This window comes from Melanaphis sacchari, unplaced genomic scaffold (genome assembly GCF_002803265.2).
Source record: "Melanaphis sacchari strain LSU unplaced genomic scaffold, SCAv2.0 Contig10_pilon_pilon, whole genome shotgun sequence".
NCBI classification, from domain to species: domain Eukaryota; kingdom Metazoa; phylum Arthropoda; class Insecta; order Hemiptera; family Aphididae; genus Melanaphis; species Melanaphis sacchari.
In genome coordinates this window covers 3,091,796-3,113,213 of record NW_020270420.1, presented here as the reverse complement: position 1 = coordinate 3,113,213, position 21,418 = coordinate 3,091,796, and the positions used below count along the sequence as shown (strand labels likewise).

The window sequence follows — 21,418 nt, the reverse complement described above, 5'->3', positions numbered from 1 at the left end:
GTATTTTGTTGTTTTCTTTCATTGTTGTTGTTCTGTTTCATTCAAACGATCGAAATCGCGTTCTATCGGTCGATAAAATTAAATTACCATAAACAACAAACAAACCGATTTTATAATATGTCTCAATCGATTCTTTCTTGTTGTTTAAATTATTTTCTGGAATCCAACACAACATTAATTGTATCCAATGCATTCAACTGTTCTTGTAGTCTTGTATAACGCACACGCACTACAGCGGTAATAAATATCTCGTAGAACTTCCATTACTACTATATAAAGATATGTCTACTACTACCGCGGTACCTACTAGTTACTACTACTAGCTACTACTATAAAGTAATATACCACGTTATTCTTTGCGATGAGGTTAGGACCTACCTATATGTCTTTGAAAAATTACGGCGAACGATAATCACGAATATTATTTCCTATACATAGACGGGTACAGAGAATAAAAAATATAAAATAAAGTATATAATATAATATATCGTATCGCATTTGCGCCAGTCACGATCCGCATGGCAGAGGAAAAATCATTACCTAGTATATCATCTGAAGTTCGTAATTACCTACACATAATATATTATTATTATTACTGTTATAATATATAAATACACATTACACATATGTATACACCTATAGACGTTCGCGTAGATAAAAATCATAACGTAGCGCTCTATTTGGAACAGACAACGGCCGGGGTATGATGATAATATTACATTTTCATCAATACGAGTACATCATTATAGTAATATTGTTATTTCTGAGTTCTAACCCGCGTTCGTAGAGCCGATTTTCATTTCTCTGTGTAAAGTCATCGCGTCGTCTATTACCTACAGCGGTCATGTGAATATGGTTTCAATGTTGTAGGAGAATAAATTTCGTAGTGTTTATAATATTAATATTACAATAATTCTAGCTATTTAATTTGTTTCGGAATAACGATTTTGTATAATATTTTAAAATATAGGACTGGCAGCTGTTTGTATCAATACTACATGTATATTGAAAATGCCAGTAATTTAAAATTGTTCAGTTTTTTTTTTTTTTTAATATTAAAATATTAAATGGTTGAATCGTATCGAAAAATGCTGATCAATTTATAAATATTTTTATCTAGAACTAATGAACCTTGAACTTTTATAAGTAAGTTTATTATTTTCTTTTCAATTTTATTAATATATAGTTTAAATAAATGTCTAACAATGCCTATTATAAAAACATTCATATATTTAATACATTTATAAATTTAAAAATGTAGATATTTATTTATTTGTTGAAACACACGAGCAAACTCATATTACACTGCGGTATTACATAAGATACACGGGCATACTATTAAGTATTAGTTATGTTTAAGTGCTTAAGGCGTCTATATAAAGTTTTAGAAGAAAAAAAGATTTCCCACTCTTTTCGGACACGTTTAGAATTTTATCTATTATATATCTGTTAAATTGCTGTAAACAGGTAATACTTTTTTTCTTCAAATTTTTAAATAAAAATAAAGCTGCAGGTCAAGTTAGTTCACCAACCGCAGTAACTATACATATTTATTATTTTTTCGTCCATTTTTTTCAGTGTATATTTATAATATCGTTATCATCGTCATAATGCAATATTATAAATGTACATCGTTGCCAGTTATACAGCGCGTTGGCGATGGTTTACGGGGACCAGGACGTTTGCGCAGCTCGTTGTGTAGTTTATATATATATATACCTCCAATAGACGACTAATGAACTGGGAATCAATCGATTCGGTTTGGCGAATGCGATGATTTACGACCGTGAAGACCACGGCGACGGTAATGGACGGTAACAACAGTGATGACGACAATGTAGCGGTACGCGGGTAAGCTGAAAACGACGATCGACGAATGCGTGTACGAGTTGGTGAGGGGAATGAAAGTAGAGGGGTTCGTTAACTTTAATTATTTGGGCGCCCGAAAATCCTTCATCGTCGTTCGTAATTAATGATCGCCAACGGATCTTTCAGTATGTGCGTTATTATAATAATAATTTATAAAAGTCGGTAAGATGCGCAGCCGACGGCGTTTCGATGTGTTTTGTGCGTTACAATTATCGTGTAACAATACGGCGACATCAGCAATGAGAACATAATATATTATTATCATAACATTCATAATTATAAACACTATGGGTATTGCTGTGGCAGTGTCATGTCAATAATTGTAAGAGGGCGAAGGGGTTAATTTCTAAATCAAAAACTACCTACTCGATAAATGCTTATAGTATATAGAAAAATATTTTATATTACATATTGTCTAAGAATATTTTTTAATAGTAGCAAGAATACAAGACGCTAGATAATAATTCCGTAAATTAATTAAATATGTTTATATGGATCAATGTTGCACTTGAGTTAACACTTATTTTAGATAAGTACACTGTATAGATACTGCATTATTAAATGATTAATAAAAACAAACATTTATATTATCAATGTAAAAAATAATCGAAATAACTCTTATAGACCAACGGTCAAAAAATTATTAAAGGTAATCATCTGCCGACTGCAATAAGAAATATATAGGTGTAACATGCGTTTACACGGTACATATTAGAAGTATTGGTGGGTATGATAGCAGATCTTAGCGAGATGGGGATAAGAAACCTCTCCTGAAAATTTTATATATTATATATGTGATTTAAAATATAAATATAATTGTTAATACTGTTATCAAATTTAATATTTTTTATAGTGTTATAATCTATTTGATGACTAAAACTCAATTTTATTTATTTTTTTAATGTTATCTTCCCCTTTCAGGTTTTTATAGATTTACGAATGGTTCATAAGTCGTAAAAATGCGCATCTGTCTTTAGTAGTTTAGTTCCCTATAATGCGTTCAATAATAGCATTGTTGGTTACAATACAAAATTTTTCGGATATTATAATAAGCAGTTTTAGTTGGATTTTTAAATCTATATAATATATGTAAATAAAATGAAGCAGTAATGCTACACAATAATACGTAGAGACGATTTAGCAAAAATGGTTTGATCAGGTATTCGTTACCGTAAAGAAAACAGCGAGTGACAATGAGACAATTTCGATTAAATTGACAAATGGAAAATATTACTTTTAACCGCTTGTGAATTATGAGTACTATACAGAATATGAGTAGACAGCGGTCTTTCGTCGTCGAAGCTATACCAAACTTCACTGTATTTTGATAGGTCTGGAAATTTACTACTCAAATCATTATTAGGTTGGTAGTTAGTGGTATGCACGTGTTTGCGTATTATACATGTATAATATATATTATATTATTTTAATATTTTACAATACATCAAAAACCAAAAAGTATGCCGTTTAATGTTTAAATAATATCAGAGGTATACATACATTTATTATTTACCGTAAAATTGATATTTTTTCCCATATCGATAATCAAAATAACCGAAAATATTTACATAAATATTTAAGTAATATTATGTACAAATACTAATATATATGATTCAATCAATATTCTTCTAGTTTCCAAAAATACGGAGAAATATTAATAAAAATAAAAACGTGTTAAACTGAAACATTTAAAACGTAAAATAGTCACATGAAATAAGCATGAGTATTCTAAACAGGTAATAAAATATTTTAATCAGAAAAATCTCCAGACTAAAGGTAAAACTATTTTTATTGTTTTTTTTATATATCATTAAATGTATAGCGAACGTGTATTTTTGAACTGAGCATACATACAGAGTAGTAAATGCACACCGAAATAAAGACCGGGGCTACGAATTGATCTTTTAAGACAATCTAGAGAGAAAACGCCCAGAAAGAAACAAAGAAAAACATAGTTTTGTGAATTATTATTGGTCGCGATAACAGTTAAGGTCTGCAAGTCCATAAGCCGGAAGAATCTATTACATACATAGAATACATCAGATTTTCAACGTTGTTATATCATGTATCTGGAATAATTTTATTGCTTCAGAGGCCCCACAATAAGATTAATAATATTCGATTGCAGAACATCGATATTGAAATGGACTCTAAACCACGTAATACGTATTTGTACACGACTGTCCACTTCATCGTTCTCTTTTATTTTCTATAGTTAATATTATTACAGTTTATTTATATTATGAGTTTACACTAAACACTATATTTGCTGTTCTTCATTTTTTTGGGAGAGAAAAAGCACAAGATCGATACAATTTTTGGATACATTGTTTTATCCTTTATTTTATAACCTCTTGAAGAATAAATGCAGGCTGTACAAAGGCCTGTACTAATTATTACAAAACGATTAAAAATTACGATAAAAACGTATTTTTCGTCTAAATATTATGTAATAATGACAAACTGTCAGTTATAATTATAAATTATAACATAGATTCTGTTAGAGTGTCGTTAGAACCATAAACCGCCGCGATGTATGAGATATTAGAAATAATTTTAATTATTTAAATGGTTATATCAATATTTATTAAAATATGAAATAAAAATAAAAAATAATTATAATGTACTAATAATATTGTGTACCTATTATACAATAATTATATAATATTTATTTGAGATATTAAAAAGATGATGAATAAGTTTTTGGTACACGAAAATGACCAAGAAAAATTAGACCTAGATAGAGAGTGAAAATATAACGTATTTGCACCTATAAAGACACACAGATCTTAGGGATCCACAATTGCGCAAGTTGCACTTGTTGTAGAAAAAAATCGAATCTCCGAAATAGCATGAAATCCAACAAGCACTCATACGCCACACTCGTCGTTATGACATAACCTTGTAACACGCACATTTATACGTGTATTTCAATTTTTATAATGTAAACGACGATAGTAAGTGATGCGATTTTCCAGTCTAGCAGCTATCAGCCCAAAGACGGGGGTGGGGGCAACGCGTCATCTCACAAAATCTGGTTAAATATGAAAAATCACACAAAAAAACATACGATCTGGATTGAAATGAATATTGCGAGAGAAAAAACCACACTCGACATATACTGTGATATTCTACTATGAATACGTCGCGGTATCGTGTAAGGAATAATATATGAAATAGAAATGAAAGTTCCTGACATCTAGAGTTGATATATTAATTATACGTATAATTTATATGATATAATAAGATATCGTTTTATTATAAATGTATTATTGTATACGACGCATGAACAAATTTCAGAATAATACTTCAAATTATACTCTTAATATTATATTATTAACTCGTTAAATAGTTGTGTATGTGTTAAATATTATTGCGTCATACATAAATATTTATTGTTATTCATACTTTAGAATGATTTTTTAAACGTTTAAAGTTATAAACCGAATCAAAAGTTAGTATTATAGTAGTAGCATACCGTATAATTATTAGTTCTCCAAAAAATTAGCATAGAGCTAAAAAAAAGAACAAATTTAAAAGTTTATATATTTTGTAGAATAGATATACAAATTTAAAACTCTCAATAATAACAAAAATGTACAATTAAATACATTTAATAGCAAACGTTTGTAATAACTCATAATACAAATACCTATTATGATTATATCATATGGCTATATTAATATTCTTGTTCAAACCAATGCGCATTCGTTTTTCATTTCTTTAAACCATTCCTGATCTTTGATCAGAGTATTTAAAGCTTACCTACATTATTACATATTAATAACATGAAGTGTGTAATTAGAAGTCTATTGGATACTTTTGACTGGAAGATAAAATGTTAATTTTTGTTTGCTATCGCAGCGTGTATAACGTATATACCACATTAAACAGAAAAAATCATATATACATTATAATACACTCACATGTGTGGTAGGATCTCTTTTATAAAAATCTCATGCAAAAAGTTTATTAAAAAACATTATTTTTATGAATATAATATATGTATATACATATTAGTATCGTTATGGTATACGTATATACTATATATTATATAGAGCTCGAATCCCGAAAGAAAAAAAAATCTACAACTTTCCGCATCCACGATACTGCTGACGGTCCTTAATTTGCTGGCTCGTGTGGTAAAAGCTACGTTGCGCCTCAGTAGCTATCCTTTTCTCTATATTTTACGATACAAATAACGTATTCAAAAAGTAATTCATAACACACCCGAATTGTTTCATGTATATCATGCCGCAGGAAAAATACAGTATACATAAATAAATACGTCCTATAAATATATATATTTAATTTCGAGCATATTATGTACGCATATATGCTGTATATAGTGTACACATGACATATGATTGGATCGGGTATCAATACTACAGCTACGTACATGGTACATTCACGCATATATGAATAAATAATTTTTTATAAGAATATAATCCGTTGAAAAATAAATACATAAATTAGTTCAGGTTTTAGTTTCGTAAATATAATAATATACAATATCGTTATTATTATTATATGCTGTGTATAATAATACTGTGTTAAAAATGAAATGGTGTACATACACTAAAATGAACATAAAATATACGAGAAAAAATTACAAATAAATGCCACAAAGCATGAAACTAATTTCCAGGTAGGTAAGCACCGTGTCTGACGACTAGAACGTACGTAATATATAATATGTTTGCAAAAACACACACATCACACACACATACGCACATATTATAATATGTAATATGAATATCTATATATTTCTAAAAACTTCCATAGTTCAGCGAGTAGCATGTGATGTGTATTGCATTACATACCTGTTTATCACTAGACACTAGGTCAACAGCAGATAAGAATAAACATTAAGTCTCCCGTGTTGAATTTCTTATCACACCTATTTAACATTTTTGTATACACATTGTTATTAATTATAACGGTTTTTATACCGTTGCTACTTGCTTCTCTGCTTTTTTAGTTTATAAGTCTCTTCTTTCTTTTTAAATTAACTTATAACATAATATTCTGTAATTATATTAATTACGACGACTATCTAAGACTATATTTGTCGTTTTATTCGGTTTCCATGTGTACGATCCAGAGCAACGGCTAAACGTCTTTATAACTATTCATATATAATATTATATACGATAATACGATATGTAATAATGTGTGTAAGTACATCGATGCTGTAGTGCTTGTCGTTGAAAACGATGTTGACATACACGCAATAGGTACCTATGTCAAATGTCACATTGCGCATTTAAAAAAATCACTATCAATTCCACTTTGTCGAACTTGACACAACACGGCACTTCTTTAATATGTACCTATAATAAATATTTCTTCAGAGGTGCAATGCATCGTTTCAAAATATATTATAATAATTAATAAAAACTGAATATCGGTATGCGACTGCAGTGACCGACTATAGAACCACTGGGAATGCTGTTAAGTCAACAGCCGATGACGACGTTTGGCCCAAGGTGGCTATTTGACGTAAGCATAGTTGCGCGATTTTTTTTTTCATTGTCTCGCATTCGACTATTTAAAAAAATAAATTTGCCGATAAAAACTCTAAGCAGCTGTTACAAACTCGACGCAGTCGATTTAACGCATTTCGTAATGACGAATTTAATTATTAAGATGATGTACGATATAACTACGTGCGTGCGCGCTACTATAGTAGTAGTGTTTGTTTTATAATAGTATATGTGTTCTGATGTAATATGGCATATGTCGAAAGAAAATAATGCGTATAATAATTTATATTCAATTTTAGTAAATATATTAGTTGTAGGTATACTTGTAACTCGTAGGAAATAAAATTAAAATATCTTAATTATTATAATTGTTGGGCAGAAAGAAAAACTAATTTTAGCTTACTAAACGAACCCTTTAAATAATCTTAGTTTTATTAACATAAGATTTAATATAGTAGACTTATAATTAAAAAATAACTTGTTTGTTTTTCGTAGTTTAAAGTATATATAAGGTATATAGAAATAAACATAAATGAAAAAAGTGCAGGATTTTAAATCTTCTTAATTATTTTATTCATCCACATTGTAATAATTCATGTTCGTAAAATTCTTACAAGCCTATTTATTTCCAATTTTTTTTTCAGGTTTCTTCATTTATTTATAATTATTATCATTGACCTTAAATTTATCCTTGCATTCAATAACGTTATATAGTTCAACATATGTAGTTTCATTGGTCCATTAACCGAGTACAACTTGTAACGTTAATTTACCTTGATACGTTATTGTTTTTAATTATATCTAACACAGATCGCATTATAAACTATAAAAATATGAATGACAATATTACAAAATTACGAATAATTGTTATTATTTAAAAAATAAGAGTATAGTTCATAATACTTAGTGTCTAATGTAAATCTAAATCATAGGTTTCAAGTTGAAAAACGGTACTCAAATTATTTTTATTAAATTACTATTTCAATTGATAGGTTTACAAAGCTAGATACTCAATGAAAATATAACAAGTTACTTCAAAAAGATAAATTTAAAATTTAAATACTTGATAATCAATTTAATTGATGAATTTTAGTTAATTTTTAATTAAAATATTTCTATTATATTATATTATAAAGAGTATCAATAAAAAAATTAATGACAAAAAATGATAATATAAGTGACATTAAAAATCCGACAAAAGAATTATATTGCTCTAGTGGGGCAAATGAACAAATGTCATATAAAAGTCGTACATTCGTATAATGTTTAGTTTAGGAAATAAACGTTAACTTTATTACTAAAACCGTATCATGCAACTTTAGAATCTCACCGGAACTACAAAATATTCCGAACGCGGCCTTTCTGTGAATTCCAAATAGCGAAGTTTTAAAGCCTCTCAGTCCTCTCTGTATGACAATAACCAATGTTCGGACGTGCTGGTTGAGGCGATTGCCGACCATATAATGGTATGCGGTATAAGTACTGGTGGAGAGTAAATATAATTACAATATTTCCTATTGGCTGTTAAGTCTTGTAACAAAAGTTGTCGCTGTCTGATTCAAGAAAATTTTTAATCGTTTACGTCACAAAGCAATAATGCAATGACATTTTTAAAAAACAATTTTTTAACTAACATTCGTACTTCACCCTTTTTCCGTAGATTAGATGTTTAGTGGTTCGCATAGTTAAGAAATAATTTGAGATGTACACCAGTTACCTATATTATTGACAGGTTCCTTGTAGGAATAGCGACAATGTCATATTAGTTTGCTCTATGAAGCTTATTTAGAATTTATTGTAGGTATTTATATATAATGAGTCAAGTGTATATGTTGTAAAGATTTGTTTAATTTAAGTCAAACCTTAGTAAAATAAACGTTCCGTGAATATATTTTAATAATTATAGTGTTTTATTCTCGGTTCTTATAATGTGTTATTTATGTCCAGTTATGTATACCTAGATACTATACATAGATCGCCTAGCTTAATATTTTAATAATAATAATATATCGATAAAACTCTAAATTTACCGCGGTGTATGATATTATTTTAAATTATCAGATAATTTACATATTATATTATTATTAAGAACGGTTTAGTGTTTATTTTTTATAGTTTAATACAAACGTCAAAAATAAAACCAAATTATTAAAATATTATAGCCAAATAAATAATTTATTTCTCAGTGGTGATAATATTTTAACGAAATCAAAAGTCTTTGAGTAGCCCCCTTCTATACTATCACGTCATGCGTGTGCGTGCAACGTCGATGCGATATACGTATATATTATCAGCATAATACGACTACTGTGTAGTATAGACCTATTACAAGTTTTCACTAGGACATTGGCCTTGATTGCTTCTCGCGGGAGATCACTGTACACACACACACACACACACACACACATAACTTATAATACTATAGTGGGCACGATACTATATTATTATTATTACGCGTACGAATATAATAACACACGTGTATACCAGCACACAATGCGACGGAGTAGGTTTTTACTTTCTGATAAGTCCCAATACTATACACACTTGTGCACGTATTTGTGTGAGTATATAATATGTGTACCTACGTACGCGGGAGACAATGTTTGCGGAATGCGTTTTCGTTTTTCACGCTTTTCCTCGTATATCATTTCGATTATTACTTCACGATAGTATACATAACGCATAACTATCTATATTATATTATGACATTACGTGTGTGTCTGCTAGTATAAATGTATTTTTCACACTCACGCGCACATCTACAATATAATATAATACTGGGACATATTATGTAAAGACAATATAAATACAATAAATATAAATAAAAGTAATATATTATAGAAAAACTGGGTTTTAGGCGACAGTATTGTATTTATTTATACATTATATATATATATATATATATATATAATACCGTGTAATTACGCAGGTTTATCGAAAAAATTCCGCCCGCTGTTTATATACGTAAGTAGAACTATCAAACGGTGGCGGGTGATGGTTAATGCCTCTAGTGGGATAGAGGGCGGGGAAACAGGTGGACGTTATTACAATAGGCTAACGAAAAATAATAATAATAAAAAACCTTCCTTTTAATAATAAAATATATAGGTACCGTAGGTTATATTATTTTAAATTTTTTACGTGTGTACACGTGTATAGCGAAGTAGTTGTCGCAACACTGCACTAGCGGTGGCAGCGTTGTTATTTTTCATTAACCGGGCGCCATTGTGCCGTATTTGCGACTGAGGTTAATATGTTGTTTAACGCGCGCGCGCGACGGTTTCGGTTTTACCCCAAGGTCGCGGCGCCTACCAAAAAGGATCGGTCGCGGCGAAACGCGTCGCAAAATATAAACTATGTACATACTATAAACATCACATACATATAAGCCTAGCCGTTGCAATGTCATTAGCTGACCGTATGTTGTCCATATTATGGGTTAACTATTACAATATACAAAGCGTACCATAAAGAATGTTCTGGCTTTAAACGATATGTTTAATAAAGTATAACACTTACAAACTTGAAACAGGAATCAATCAAAACTTATCAAGTTTCTATTCACAAATGTTTCATATGGTAAACCACTCCTCCCCCTAAAATCGTCATGACAGGGATATAGTCACAATGTTAATCAAATTCTAACTAATACGTCAGATGTAATTAAATCGACAACTTTTTCAATTATTTTTCTCAGTTTTTCAAAAATTGTTAGCAGAGGGGAACAACTAAATACTCGCCTGATTTATTTGACAGCTGATAGATCACGCTACTGCAAAATTCACAAAATAATGATATTTTGAAACCAGGACATTCTTTATAGAACACTATATAATACGTATTATATTTTATGTATATGACGTAGGTACGTATAATACAATACAGGCTATACCTTCAATCGTTATTATTTTATTTACCCGAATTGTATACTAGCAATAATAATAATATTTTAGGTACCGCAATATAATGGCGTTAGTGACGACGGAGGTGGTATATCAAATGATGTGAGTGCACACAGCGCGGCCTTTCGACGTTTATACATTTTCGGGCGGATGGATAAAGGTCGCCACTGATCATGCGGCGGGGTAGCGGCAACGGCCTTGGTGGATTTTATTTTGCGCCGACGACGCTTTTACGTGTAACATTATATCCGTCTGCCATTATAGGTGCACACTATTACTATTAGTATTAAATAATTATTTGTTATAATTTATAAACGTCCGGCTGAGAATATTATAACCATAGCATCTACAGGAGGTATAGGGTCACGTTTACAACAGTGAAGGTAAATCGGACTCTGCCGTAAACTATCATAATAATTGGTCTGTGGTCGGCGGTCCGAAAGTTTTTAACCTGCAGACTCGTGTGTTATTACTTGTCTTTAATATTTGTTTTTTTTAATTCACCTTTTACTCATTAACCTGGATAGATCTTCGCGGTTGTGTTGACTTTTTCAATTTTATTTTGTATTTTTTTAATAAGGGTGACGAACGTGTATTAAATTTGTTTCTTTTTTAATTAACAATAAATCGGCTTTGTTCAAGGGATAAATAGTAAGCCTCTGTAAACACAATAATATACTGTATACATACATGATGTACGTGAAGGATTTTAAACAAAGACAAAAAATAAACTCCCCAAACAGACAGATCATATAGCTTATATAATACGCTGCAGAACGTTATTTTGATGATAAATTGATGGCTATACGGTATTATAGAGGTATTAAATAAATAATACACAATTTTAAAATATTGTTCACCAATCTCACAATTTAAAACAACACAAATTTTGAATAATGTTTACATTAATTTATTATACAAACATTTAATATTTATAGATACAAAATTATATAATATTATATAATTTATTTTTACTGTAATACTTAATATATATTTTCATTAATACTATTTAGAACAACCATGATAACATTTTTTATATTTTCGGAAAGTTAAGCTATAAAGGAATTTATAATTTATAAACCTATAATTAATTGAATAATTGTATGTTTTATTTGCTTTTAAAATAAACTGAAAACTATTACAACATATAATGAAATTAAATTAGTACAATATGACTAAGTCAATAGGTGGTAAATTATTCTACCAATTAAATGAAAAATTTATACCTATAATAAAATTATGTTATTTGTCAACTTAAATTATTTTGTTTTATGTATTTTACATCCATCTCATAACAATTATATATGCTGTACAGCATCACTTCTATATAGTTTAATAAAATTATTTAATAGCTTTTTTTTTTTTTTATTCTACATGGTTTAGTTATATTTATGAATATAATATGTACAAACATTTTTCACATCTTAATAAAACGTTTTTCGCAGTACATTTGTTTCAAATGTGACTTACTCGGTAGTACATACTGTTTCCATTTTATTAGTTTTTTTTTTTTTATTATTATTTCGAAAGTAACTATTTGCGTGTACAAAATACATGGGGACTAGCATTTTTTTAGAAGTTTGTCATGAGATAATATTATCTTTTAATTTTCGCAATCCGGAATACTGGATTTATGTCATTACCCAATTTAATTCTGTAAATCCATAGCTTTAGCGCTTTACTATATTATTACAATATACATCCAAGACTTAATCTGATCCATTTACACTGTATCAGACAGTTTAGTATATAGTGCAAACGTAACACCCATAAAATATGTGAATGCCAGAAGCATAATACAGAATTATAATGCATATGGTCTATATAATATGAATAGAATGAAGAATATGCAAATTCATTGACGCAAGAAGGAGAGAAGAATTTACTGTAGGTATAACATTGATTAACTATGATAGTTGATGGGTGTATTATATAATATATAGGTAACACGTGTTAGTTATTGGATCTTTTTTTTATTTTGTTTTTTAACCAACAGATTTTGAACATAGGTATACACTGCAAATTAAATGACAACGGAGTTTATTTTTTAAACAACTAAAATTTTTACATGCAGGTGTACAGCACAAGCTGTTTTTATTATTAGTATTTCGTAACTACGTACTTTATAATAAGTACAGTGTGTGTACTATTGTACCTCTAATATAGAGTGTCTTATCATTCTATATAATAAATAATAACAACTTTTTTTCTAAATAATTTTTAAAAATCACGGTATTTTATTTCCCACATTCATTTAAAATTGTTTATTTTGTATTACAAACAATCAGAGAATGTAATTCATTTTTGTGATAAGGAAAATGTTAAAAATTGTATTATTATTATTCATCAAGTGTTATTTTTTTTTTTTTACAATTTAACAAATATAGTTATATAGTATAGTTATTATGTAGAAAATGGACTTATATAAGCAGATATGCATGATGATACGAGGACAATAATGTGGCACCCTTTTAACCCTCTTGGCTCTTACTCTTACAATATATATAATATATCTGCATTAAGATGGTAAACATATATTTTTATCTTAAAACATGTTATTATATTACGGATATACCTATGTTGTTTTTGAATTCATAATTGCTTGCGGTCTAAGCAGGCTGAACATTTTTTTTTTTTTAAATTACCATAATTTTTATAACACAAATTTTTAATCAACATTAATTCACTAAACTGCATAAAACTATATATATATAAGATATTATTAATTATTTTGTATGACAATATACATAGAAATATCATACAAACTGCAAAGAACTTAACACTTTTTCCTCCTTAATAATTTATCGATATTATTGAAATTATTCTAAAATACCTACCATAGAAATACTGTATTACCTATTTGACCTTACATTGATTTTATAAAAACAAAACGTAATTAAAATTGCATCGTATGAACAACTTTTATTTCGCAATATTTTCATACACTTTTTTAACAAATTATAAGTCTAGTATAGCCTATGAGATAAATGATCGAAACTATTTACTATATGGTCCGCTGCCAAGTGTTTTAAAGAGTTTAAGCAAAGATTACAAGTGAAAACATGGCCGCCGATAGATCTTAGCTTCATGCACGACCGTCTCTGTCGGTCCGCCGCTTATAATAGCAATAATGATAATAATGATATATTATATATATATATATATATTACATACAAAGGTAGATACGAGGTTCCGTTCTCGTGATGATTATGACACGTCTTCCTCTCCACCACACCCCTTATACTGTAGGTTGAAAACTATCGTGATTATATGATGCCGCGGTTGCATATCTCGTCTTATCGAACTCAGATCGCGGGCGTATAGTATTATACGCTTTCTTCAAAATAGGAAAGAAACAGTAAACGGAGACGAAAATAACAAGATAAATTAATTTCATTCTTATGCGAAAATAAGAAAACGTTGTTGGTAAGGTTAATTGTTATTAAACGATTTCCGTACATATAATTATGTTTTCGCATGTGATATGGTTCCTGTATACAATAGGCTACAGCTAAGTACGGAAATGTGGTTAAACTTATTAATTTGCTTATATTTTTTGTATTTTTCGTTCATGTTTATGTTATTTTATTATTTTTTATATATTATTTTGTTGATATTTTATTTCGCGAATGGGTACCGGATGTGAAATTTCGAAAACCGAATCATCGCAGGCTGATATGACGATCATCATTTGTATACTATTATTATGATGATGTATATCGTTACACATCGTATATATTTTATAAATGTGTATACAGTTACGAGCGTTACGTCAATTACTTCATGAGCTTATACATATATATGAACTACACACACTACATACACACATATATATGCATTTATAATACATAGTTCAGTCGTGCAAATGAACAAGAAATAATGAATAATTACTATGCATGTGGTGGGTTGCGATATTATTATTACGTTAAATATTAACTTTTGAGTTAGCTAGCCTTGTTTTACTACTGTTAATGTTGACTAAACATTGATATTATCTAAACGATTATTGTTTATCGGACCTTCAGAATAGTTGATTCTTAAAAATTATACAATATATATTAGTATTATATTTATAGGGAGAGAGACTAAATTCAGTCACATTCTAAATTATAATAATGACACAATATATCACAGGAATGACCATTATTTTATAATTATAAAGTAAAATTTAACTAGTAAAAAATTGCGTTATAATTATATGAACATCAAAGTATAATAATATCATCATTTAGAATTTGACTAACTAGCTAAGCAAGTATAATCATAAATTATTTTATCGATAAATAATTGAAACACGATGTCAGTAAGACATACTTATATTTTGGTTTAAAAGTTACAAAATATTATACATATTATATTAAAATTCAATGTGCATTAATTCGTGAATAATTAAATTAAATTATTATATGAACATATTAGATATCTTTTATCTACACAGTAAATATTAGAAATGACATAGGACAGTAAAATTTGTACCGTGACAAACCTTTGGATGAATAGTAATCTCATTATATTGATTAAATATATATTTTATATTACACAAAAAATTGATTTTTAAGATATTGATAAAATTTATATATATTTAATACTAATATAATATTGTACTATAGTAGAACATACTCTTATTTTATTCACAATTGTACAATATTGATATACGGTGATTTTTTTTCATCATGAACTAGACATATTATTAAATTTTCATCAAGATAGTAGACATCAAACAATTTTTTAAAATGCATTTTAAATTATTTGAATCATAAAAAAAAAAATCGAAGTTTAATTTCGACAAAAGTTTAAAAAAATGTAATATTGTACAGTACGCTCAATATATTGTCTATTTGTCGTTAAAAAAAAATCACTTCATGTTTAATAATAATACGATAAAGAATAGCATACCCACGATGTAATTAAATGTATTAAATTTAATTTTTTTAACTTTTTCATAAATATTTGTTTTTATACTTCATATCATCAATATTCAATATTATTTTAATGCCTATGGTAATTGGTAATAGTACTGGTGTGTACATCGTTTTTATTCATTACATTTCGACAACACAACAACGTAATATATAATATACATAATATGATCTATTTTCACTGCAAATAATACAAATAATACATCATATATTGGGAGGATTTAAAATTGTTCAGATAGTAGGTTTACGAAATATGTTATCTCTGATGAATATTTTATCGGTCGTCACCGCGATCTGTACAGGCAGATAGGTACAATGTGATGGCTAATGAACGAAAGGTTTCTTAAAAAACAAAATATATGTACCACAAAATGCGCATATTATTATGAATTATTACTATTATAATAAACACTCTTGTATGCGCGTTGTAGTAATGACCGTGACACTATACCTATATTACACGTTATATATTGTTGTAAGCCGCACAAACAATAGGGTATCGCGTAAAAAACACACATGCAGAGTATCATCTGTACAAAACGCAAACATCCTGGATTTCACTTCCATAGTATCCTTTTTTAATGGGTCGTAAAACCGCCGAATATGATGCGTTGTTCGAATTCATTGCGTTCTATAGTGTATACTATAACCATTATTATTATTATTGTATAAATACAATCGACCGCGAGAAACCTGTCCTTATGGGACGTTTTTGAACGGATCGTATACATATTAGTACCTATGTTATATTATTATTATATGTTGCTGATACCTATCGCCTAGGAGTGTTTGCGGCGTGCAGCTACATCGTACAGGACAGGTATATAGCGTGCGCTGCTGCAACACTTTTGTCCTATCTTTGTAGTGCGGTCTTTGTTCAAATACTTATTTTTAATGTATTGTGTAGGTACTCGTTATTACACAATTTACGTTTATATGACACGAACTCAATATAATGCAGTGATTAGAGAAGACCGCTATTCAAAGGTACTTATATTATATTTCCTGTGTAAGTGCTTCTAGACTAGCTTATAATATAATAATATTAACAATATGTATACATCATATTAAAAGCATAACGAAAATTGAGAAGTCTCGCGGGCCATGACGTTTGATGAAAATATCGACCTAGGAGAGATGGTATTTTATACTATGATATAATGATTTAAAATATATAAACGTTCCGATTGGTCACATGTTTGCGCAACTTACCTAGTATTTATCTATACAATTAACTTACTATTGTACGTGTATATAAGTATGTGTGCTATGTATTTATTTTTAACCGTGTAATATAGCTACTTATTATAAGCTGTGCTGTGCTTGACCTAACCGTACTAAAATTGCTACTAAACACGTACGAATAATACCAAAATTAAATGGAAAAATATCTACCCTATACCTATCAAGTTTAGCACAATCTTAATAGCATGAAAATACCATATTTTTATTTCCGAAACATCGACCAAAACAATATTGCGAGCGATCACTACAATAGGCTTGTTTAGGCATAACCTAACAAAATATTATGATATCATGCATTTCTTAACGCGGTAACACATCATAAAATCGTATATGTTAAACACTGACCTTCGTCTCCTGGCCGGTATGATGCCAAACGGCAGGCGAAATCCACCGGGCGAGTTGACGGCAGAGCCGGACGAGCCGACGGGCGCCCCGGACGGCTGATGGGGGTGCTGGAATGGGGCGGGCAACAGGGACGCCTGCAAGTTGGCCGCCCGGGTGGCCATGGCGACGTCGCACACGCCGCCGCCGCCGACGGTGGTGTACAGCGGCGGCGGTAGGTGCGAGTTGAGCAACAGGTCGGGCAGCCTGTCCTGGTCGACAGGTACGGCGATCGCGGACTGCTGCTGCTGTAACAGAAGCGTCGGCGGTGGCGGCGGCAGCAGCGACGACGACGAAAGCGCGGGCGGAGGCGGCGGCGGCGGATGGACGCGTCGCTGCTGTTGGAGCCGGCGTTCCCGGCGTTCTCGCCTCCGCTGTTCCCTGTACGCGGACGAGCACGCCGTCTCGTCCGTTTGCGCTTCCGTGGACGCGTAAGTCCTCTCGGCGGCCGCGGCCGCCTGAGGCTTACCGCCGTCCGCCGTCAACCCGACGACCGCGGCGCCGCCCGTTATCAAACCGCTCCCGTTGTCCATCGGCACTACGGCGCGCACTCGGTTATCATCGCCAACGTCGACGTCGTTATCCACTCGACGGAGGGTTTCGTCCTCGTAAACGCAATAGTAATCCTCGTCTTCGTCGTCGTCGTCGTCGTCGTCGACGTCGACGTCTCCGTTATCACAACACCAATCACCCGCACTGACACAACGCGACGGCACGACACGCGATGTCGGACGCTGTACGTTTGACTGAACGTCTGCGTCGGGACGCGAACGCAACACCGGCCGTTCCCCTTCGACGGCAGCGGCGGCGGCGGCGGCTATGCCTCGACGCTGTAGCAGCGATCCACGCGGCGGACAGCGGTAACCGGTTGTCGTCCGAGCCGTAACGTCGTTATGTGGGTCACCGAGGACGGCCTCGGTTTCCGCGGTACACCAACACGGCGGCGGCGGAGGCGTTTTGTCGCCGCCGCCGTCGTCCAGCAGACGACACACCGACGATGAACACGAGCCGGCCGACCTGGAAATAACAGAAAAAAAAAAAATAATAAACGAGCCGGATGATGAGAAGGAAAAAACAGGAAAATTATACACACCACACAATGTGATTGACACAATAATAATAATTAAAATCATTACCCTACTTTTCATGACTCGTATACTGTGTACGTACACTGTGTTATATACCAACGGTGCGTTTAAATCTCATCGCGCATTTCGGATTTGCTCACCGACGATTTCGTCTTTGAACTATGTGTCGTGTGAATGGCTCAAGTATACAATATAATATTATATAGGTATATTAATAATTACGCGCTATTGTCCTAGAATTGATAGAAATATTTCCAATTGACGAGTAGGGAATGAAACGATTGTCCCGCATCAAGTTTTCCAAGAACTTGTCGTATTTTTGTAACTATTACTTACTACTCACAAATATAAATATGGTACAAAATAACCTCATATTATATTGTATTAATTTTTTAAATATCATTTTTTTTTTTTTTTTTATAGTATTAAGCACATACCCATATAGTATTATATACACACAGTTTCAGTCCGACAATACTGAACACTGTTGTTCAAACTATTCCAACTCGACTTATCCATTTATTACGTCTTTAATTTAAATTCCAAGTGTTGGTAGTGCTACAGTACCATATTTATACAAGGACAAATGGGACAATTGTACTGGGCCCACTCAAAAGAGGGGCCCACCAATTTCAAAGAAATACAATTAATTGTATTCCTTTTTATCATACTCTAGGAAAACAAAATAGATATGAATTTTACTTAAGTATTTTGGTAGGATATTAAGTATAATAACTTTTTCCCGAAGACGATGGCCTTAAAACTAAAATTAAATTTGACTTAAACATTAAACATTTAGTTTGATATATAAGTGTAAGAAATAATAATCAAAATACTAATTTTTATTTTAAAAAAAAAACTGACTTTTTAAGTTTAGTTTGTTTTTAATTTGTATAAATATTAAACATTAATTAGACACATTTAAAGTGTAGTATTCTTGCATATTAAATAATCATATTTTTGACAATTAAATGTTATTCTATGATTCAATTACTCATTTATAAACAATTAATTACATATAACATTAATTAATAAATATATTTTGCATAAATTTTATTTTGGCATTGAAAAATATAGAAACGAACTATTTAGGGTCCAAAATTGTAAATAATACTTGGCCCACGAATTGGTAAATCAGGAACTAGTAGTGCATATTGATCAATTGGTGTCCGAGCACTCATATTATCGCCTTAAATTTCCAACCCATACAATCATTATATGTCTATTGAGTATTGTCTATACACAAAACATTAGTTCAAATAACAACCATCATGTATTTTTGATAACTCTGTCAATTTAACAAATAATCATACACTGAAAATTTTAAATTTCTTTTTATTTCTCACTCATATTTATCATAACTGTTTTAATGTAAACTTGTTAATGAAAAATATTTTCTAAATATTGCTAAACGTTTTTTGAATATATTTTTCATGGTTATAATAGATTTTAATAATACTATATTAATTTAGAGATGTGATTAAAATATTAATCATTCATCTATGTTTTCAATTTTATTAGTTATCTAATCAACTATTTAATATATGTATTACAGTTATTGAGTGTACTTAAATTATTTTAAAATGTAAACTATTACATTTTATTAGGTATAAAAAATTAATGTTTACTCGTGTAGGAGGATCTATATTTTAGTGATACACTTTCAGTAGCGCAACAAAAAATTAAAATTCCCATACTTCATATGTCACTCTTTGAGCCCAAATGGTCTAGTCTTTAATCACCAATTATTTACAATTTTACCAGAAAAAGATAAGGATGTCCTTTGTAACCAGAAAATTGTTTATTAAAAGATACATTTAGGCAACAACTTTTGACTGTGAATAATAATATTATATAAACTGTACTACTGGAGTATAAAATATCATATATGTATATGATACATAAGTACGTATATAATAATGTAATATAATCAAAGTATATCAGAATCATTATATCAAGCTTGAAAAGTAAAAAGATATTATATGACATTGTATATTTACAATTCAAATTAAAATAATTATACTTTATAAAAAGATTTTAATTTTTAAGTAAAGAATATATCATAGTGTTTTTTTTTTTACAAAAATGAAATGTGTTGAGAATGTTTAATGGAGCTTATAGTTAGTGATTTACAAACAGTTGTTCACATTTTAACAAACATTTAGGTACTGACCAAAAAAAAAAAAACTATCTTTTTTTGTATTTTTTTTTTTTACTGGAAAGGTTCTGTAGCCGAAAAACAAAGATTTTTTTAGATATAAAGGTTACTAACTTACAACACTGGGTATAGAGTTCTAAGTTATTATAAATATCAATTTTTCAGCATTTTTTGAGAAAATGTTTTTAACAAAAAAACGATTTAAATGTAACAGCATAAAAAATATGTGGAAATTCATATTACACAAAAGTTCTTAAAACTTAATGTCGTGGAACAGATTACTAAAATTGTGAAGTTGTATTCATAAAATATGATATTTGAATTTATAATAATCTGTATGTTCTAAAAGTCAATCGTGCGCAGGGACGCA

At 30.3% G+C, this 21,418-nt stretch overlaps 1 protein-coding gene across 1 annotated transcript in view; it reads right to left on the bottom strand.

The window, feature by feature from the left end:
* LOC112603683 overlaps positions 1–21,418 on the bottom strand; it is a 145,059-nt gene that overhangs the window by 55,202 nt on the left and 68,439 nt on the right. The window contains 1 exon segment of the mRNA XM_025352372.1: positions 17,767–18,819. Coding sequence (XP_025208157.1) covers positions 17,767–18,819 — 1,053 coding nt within the window.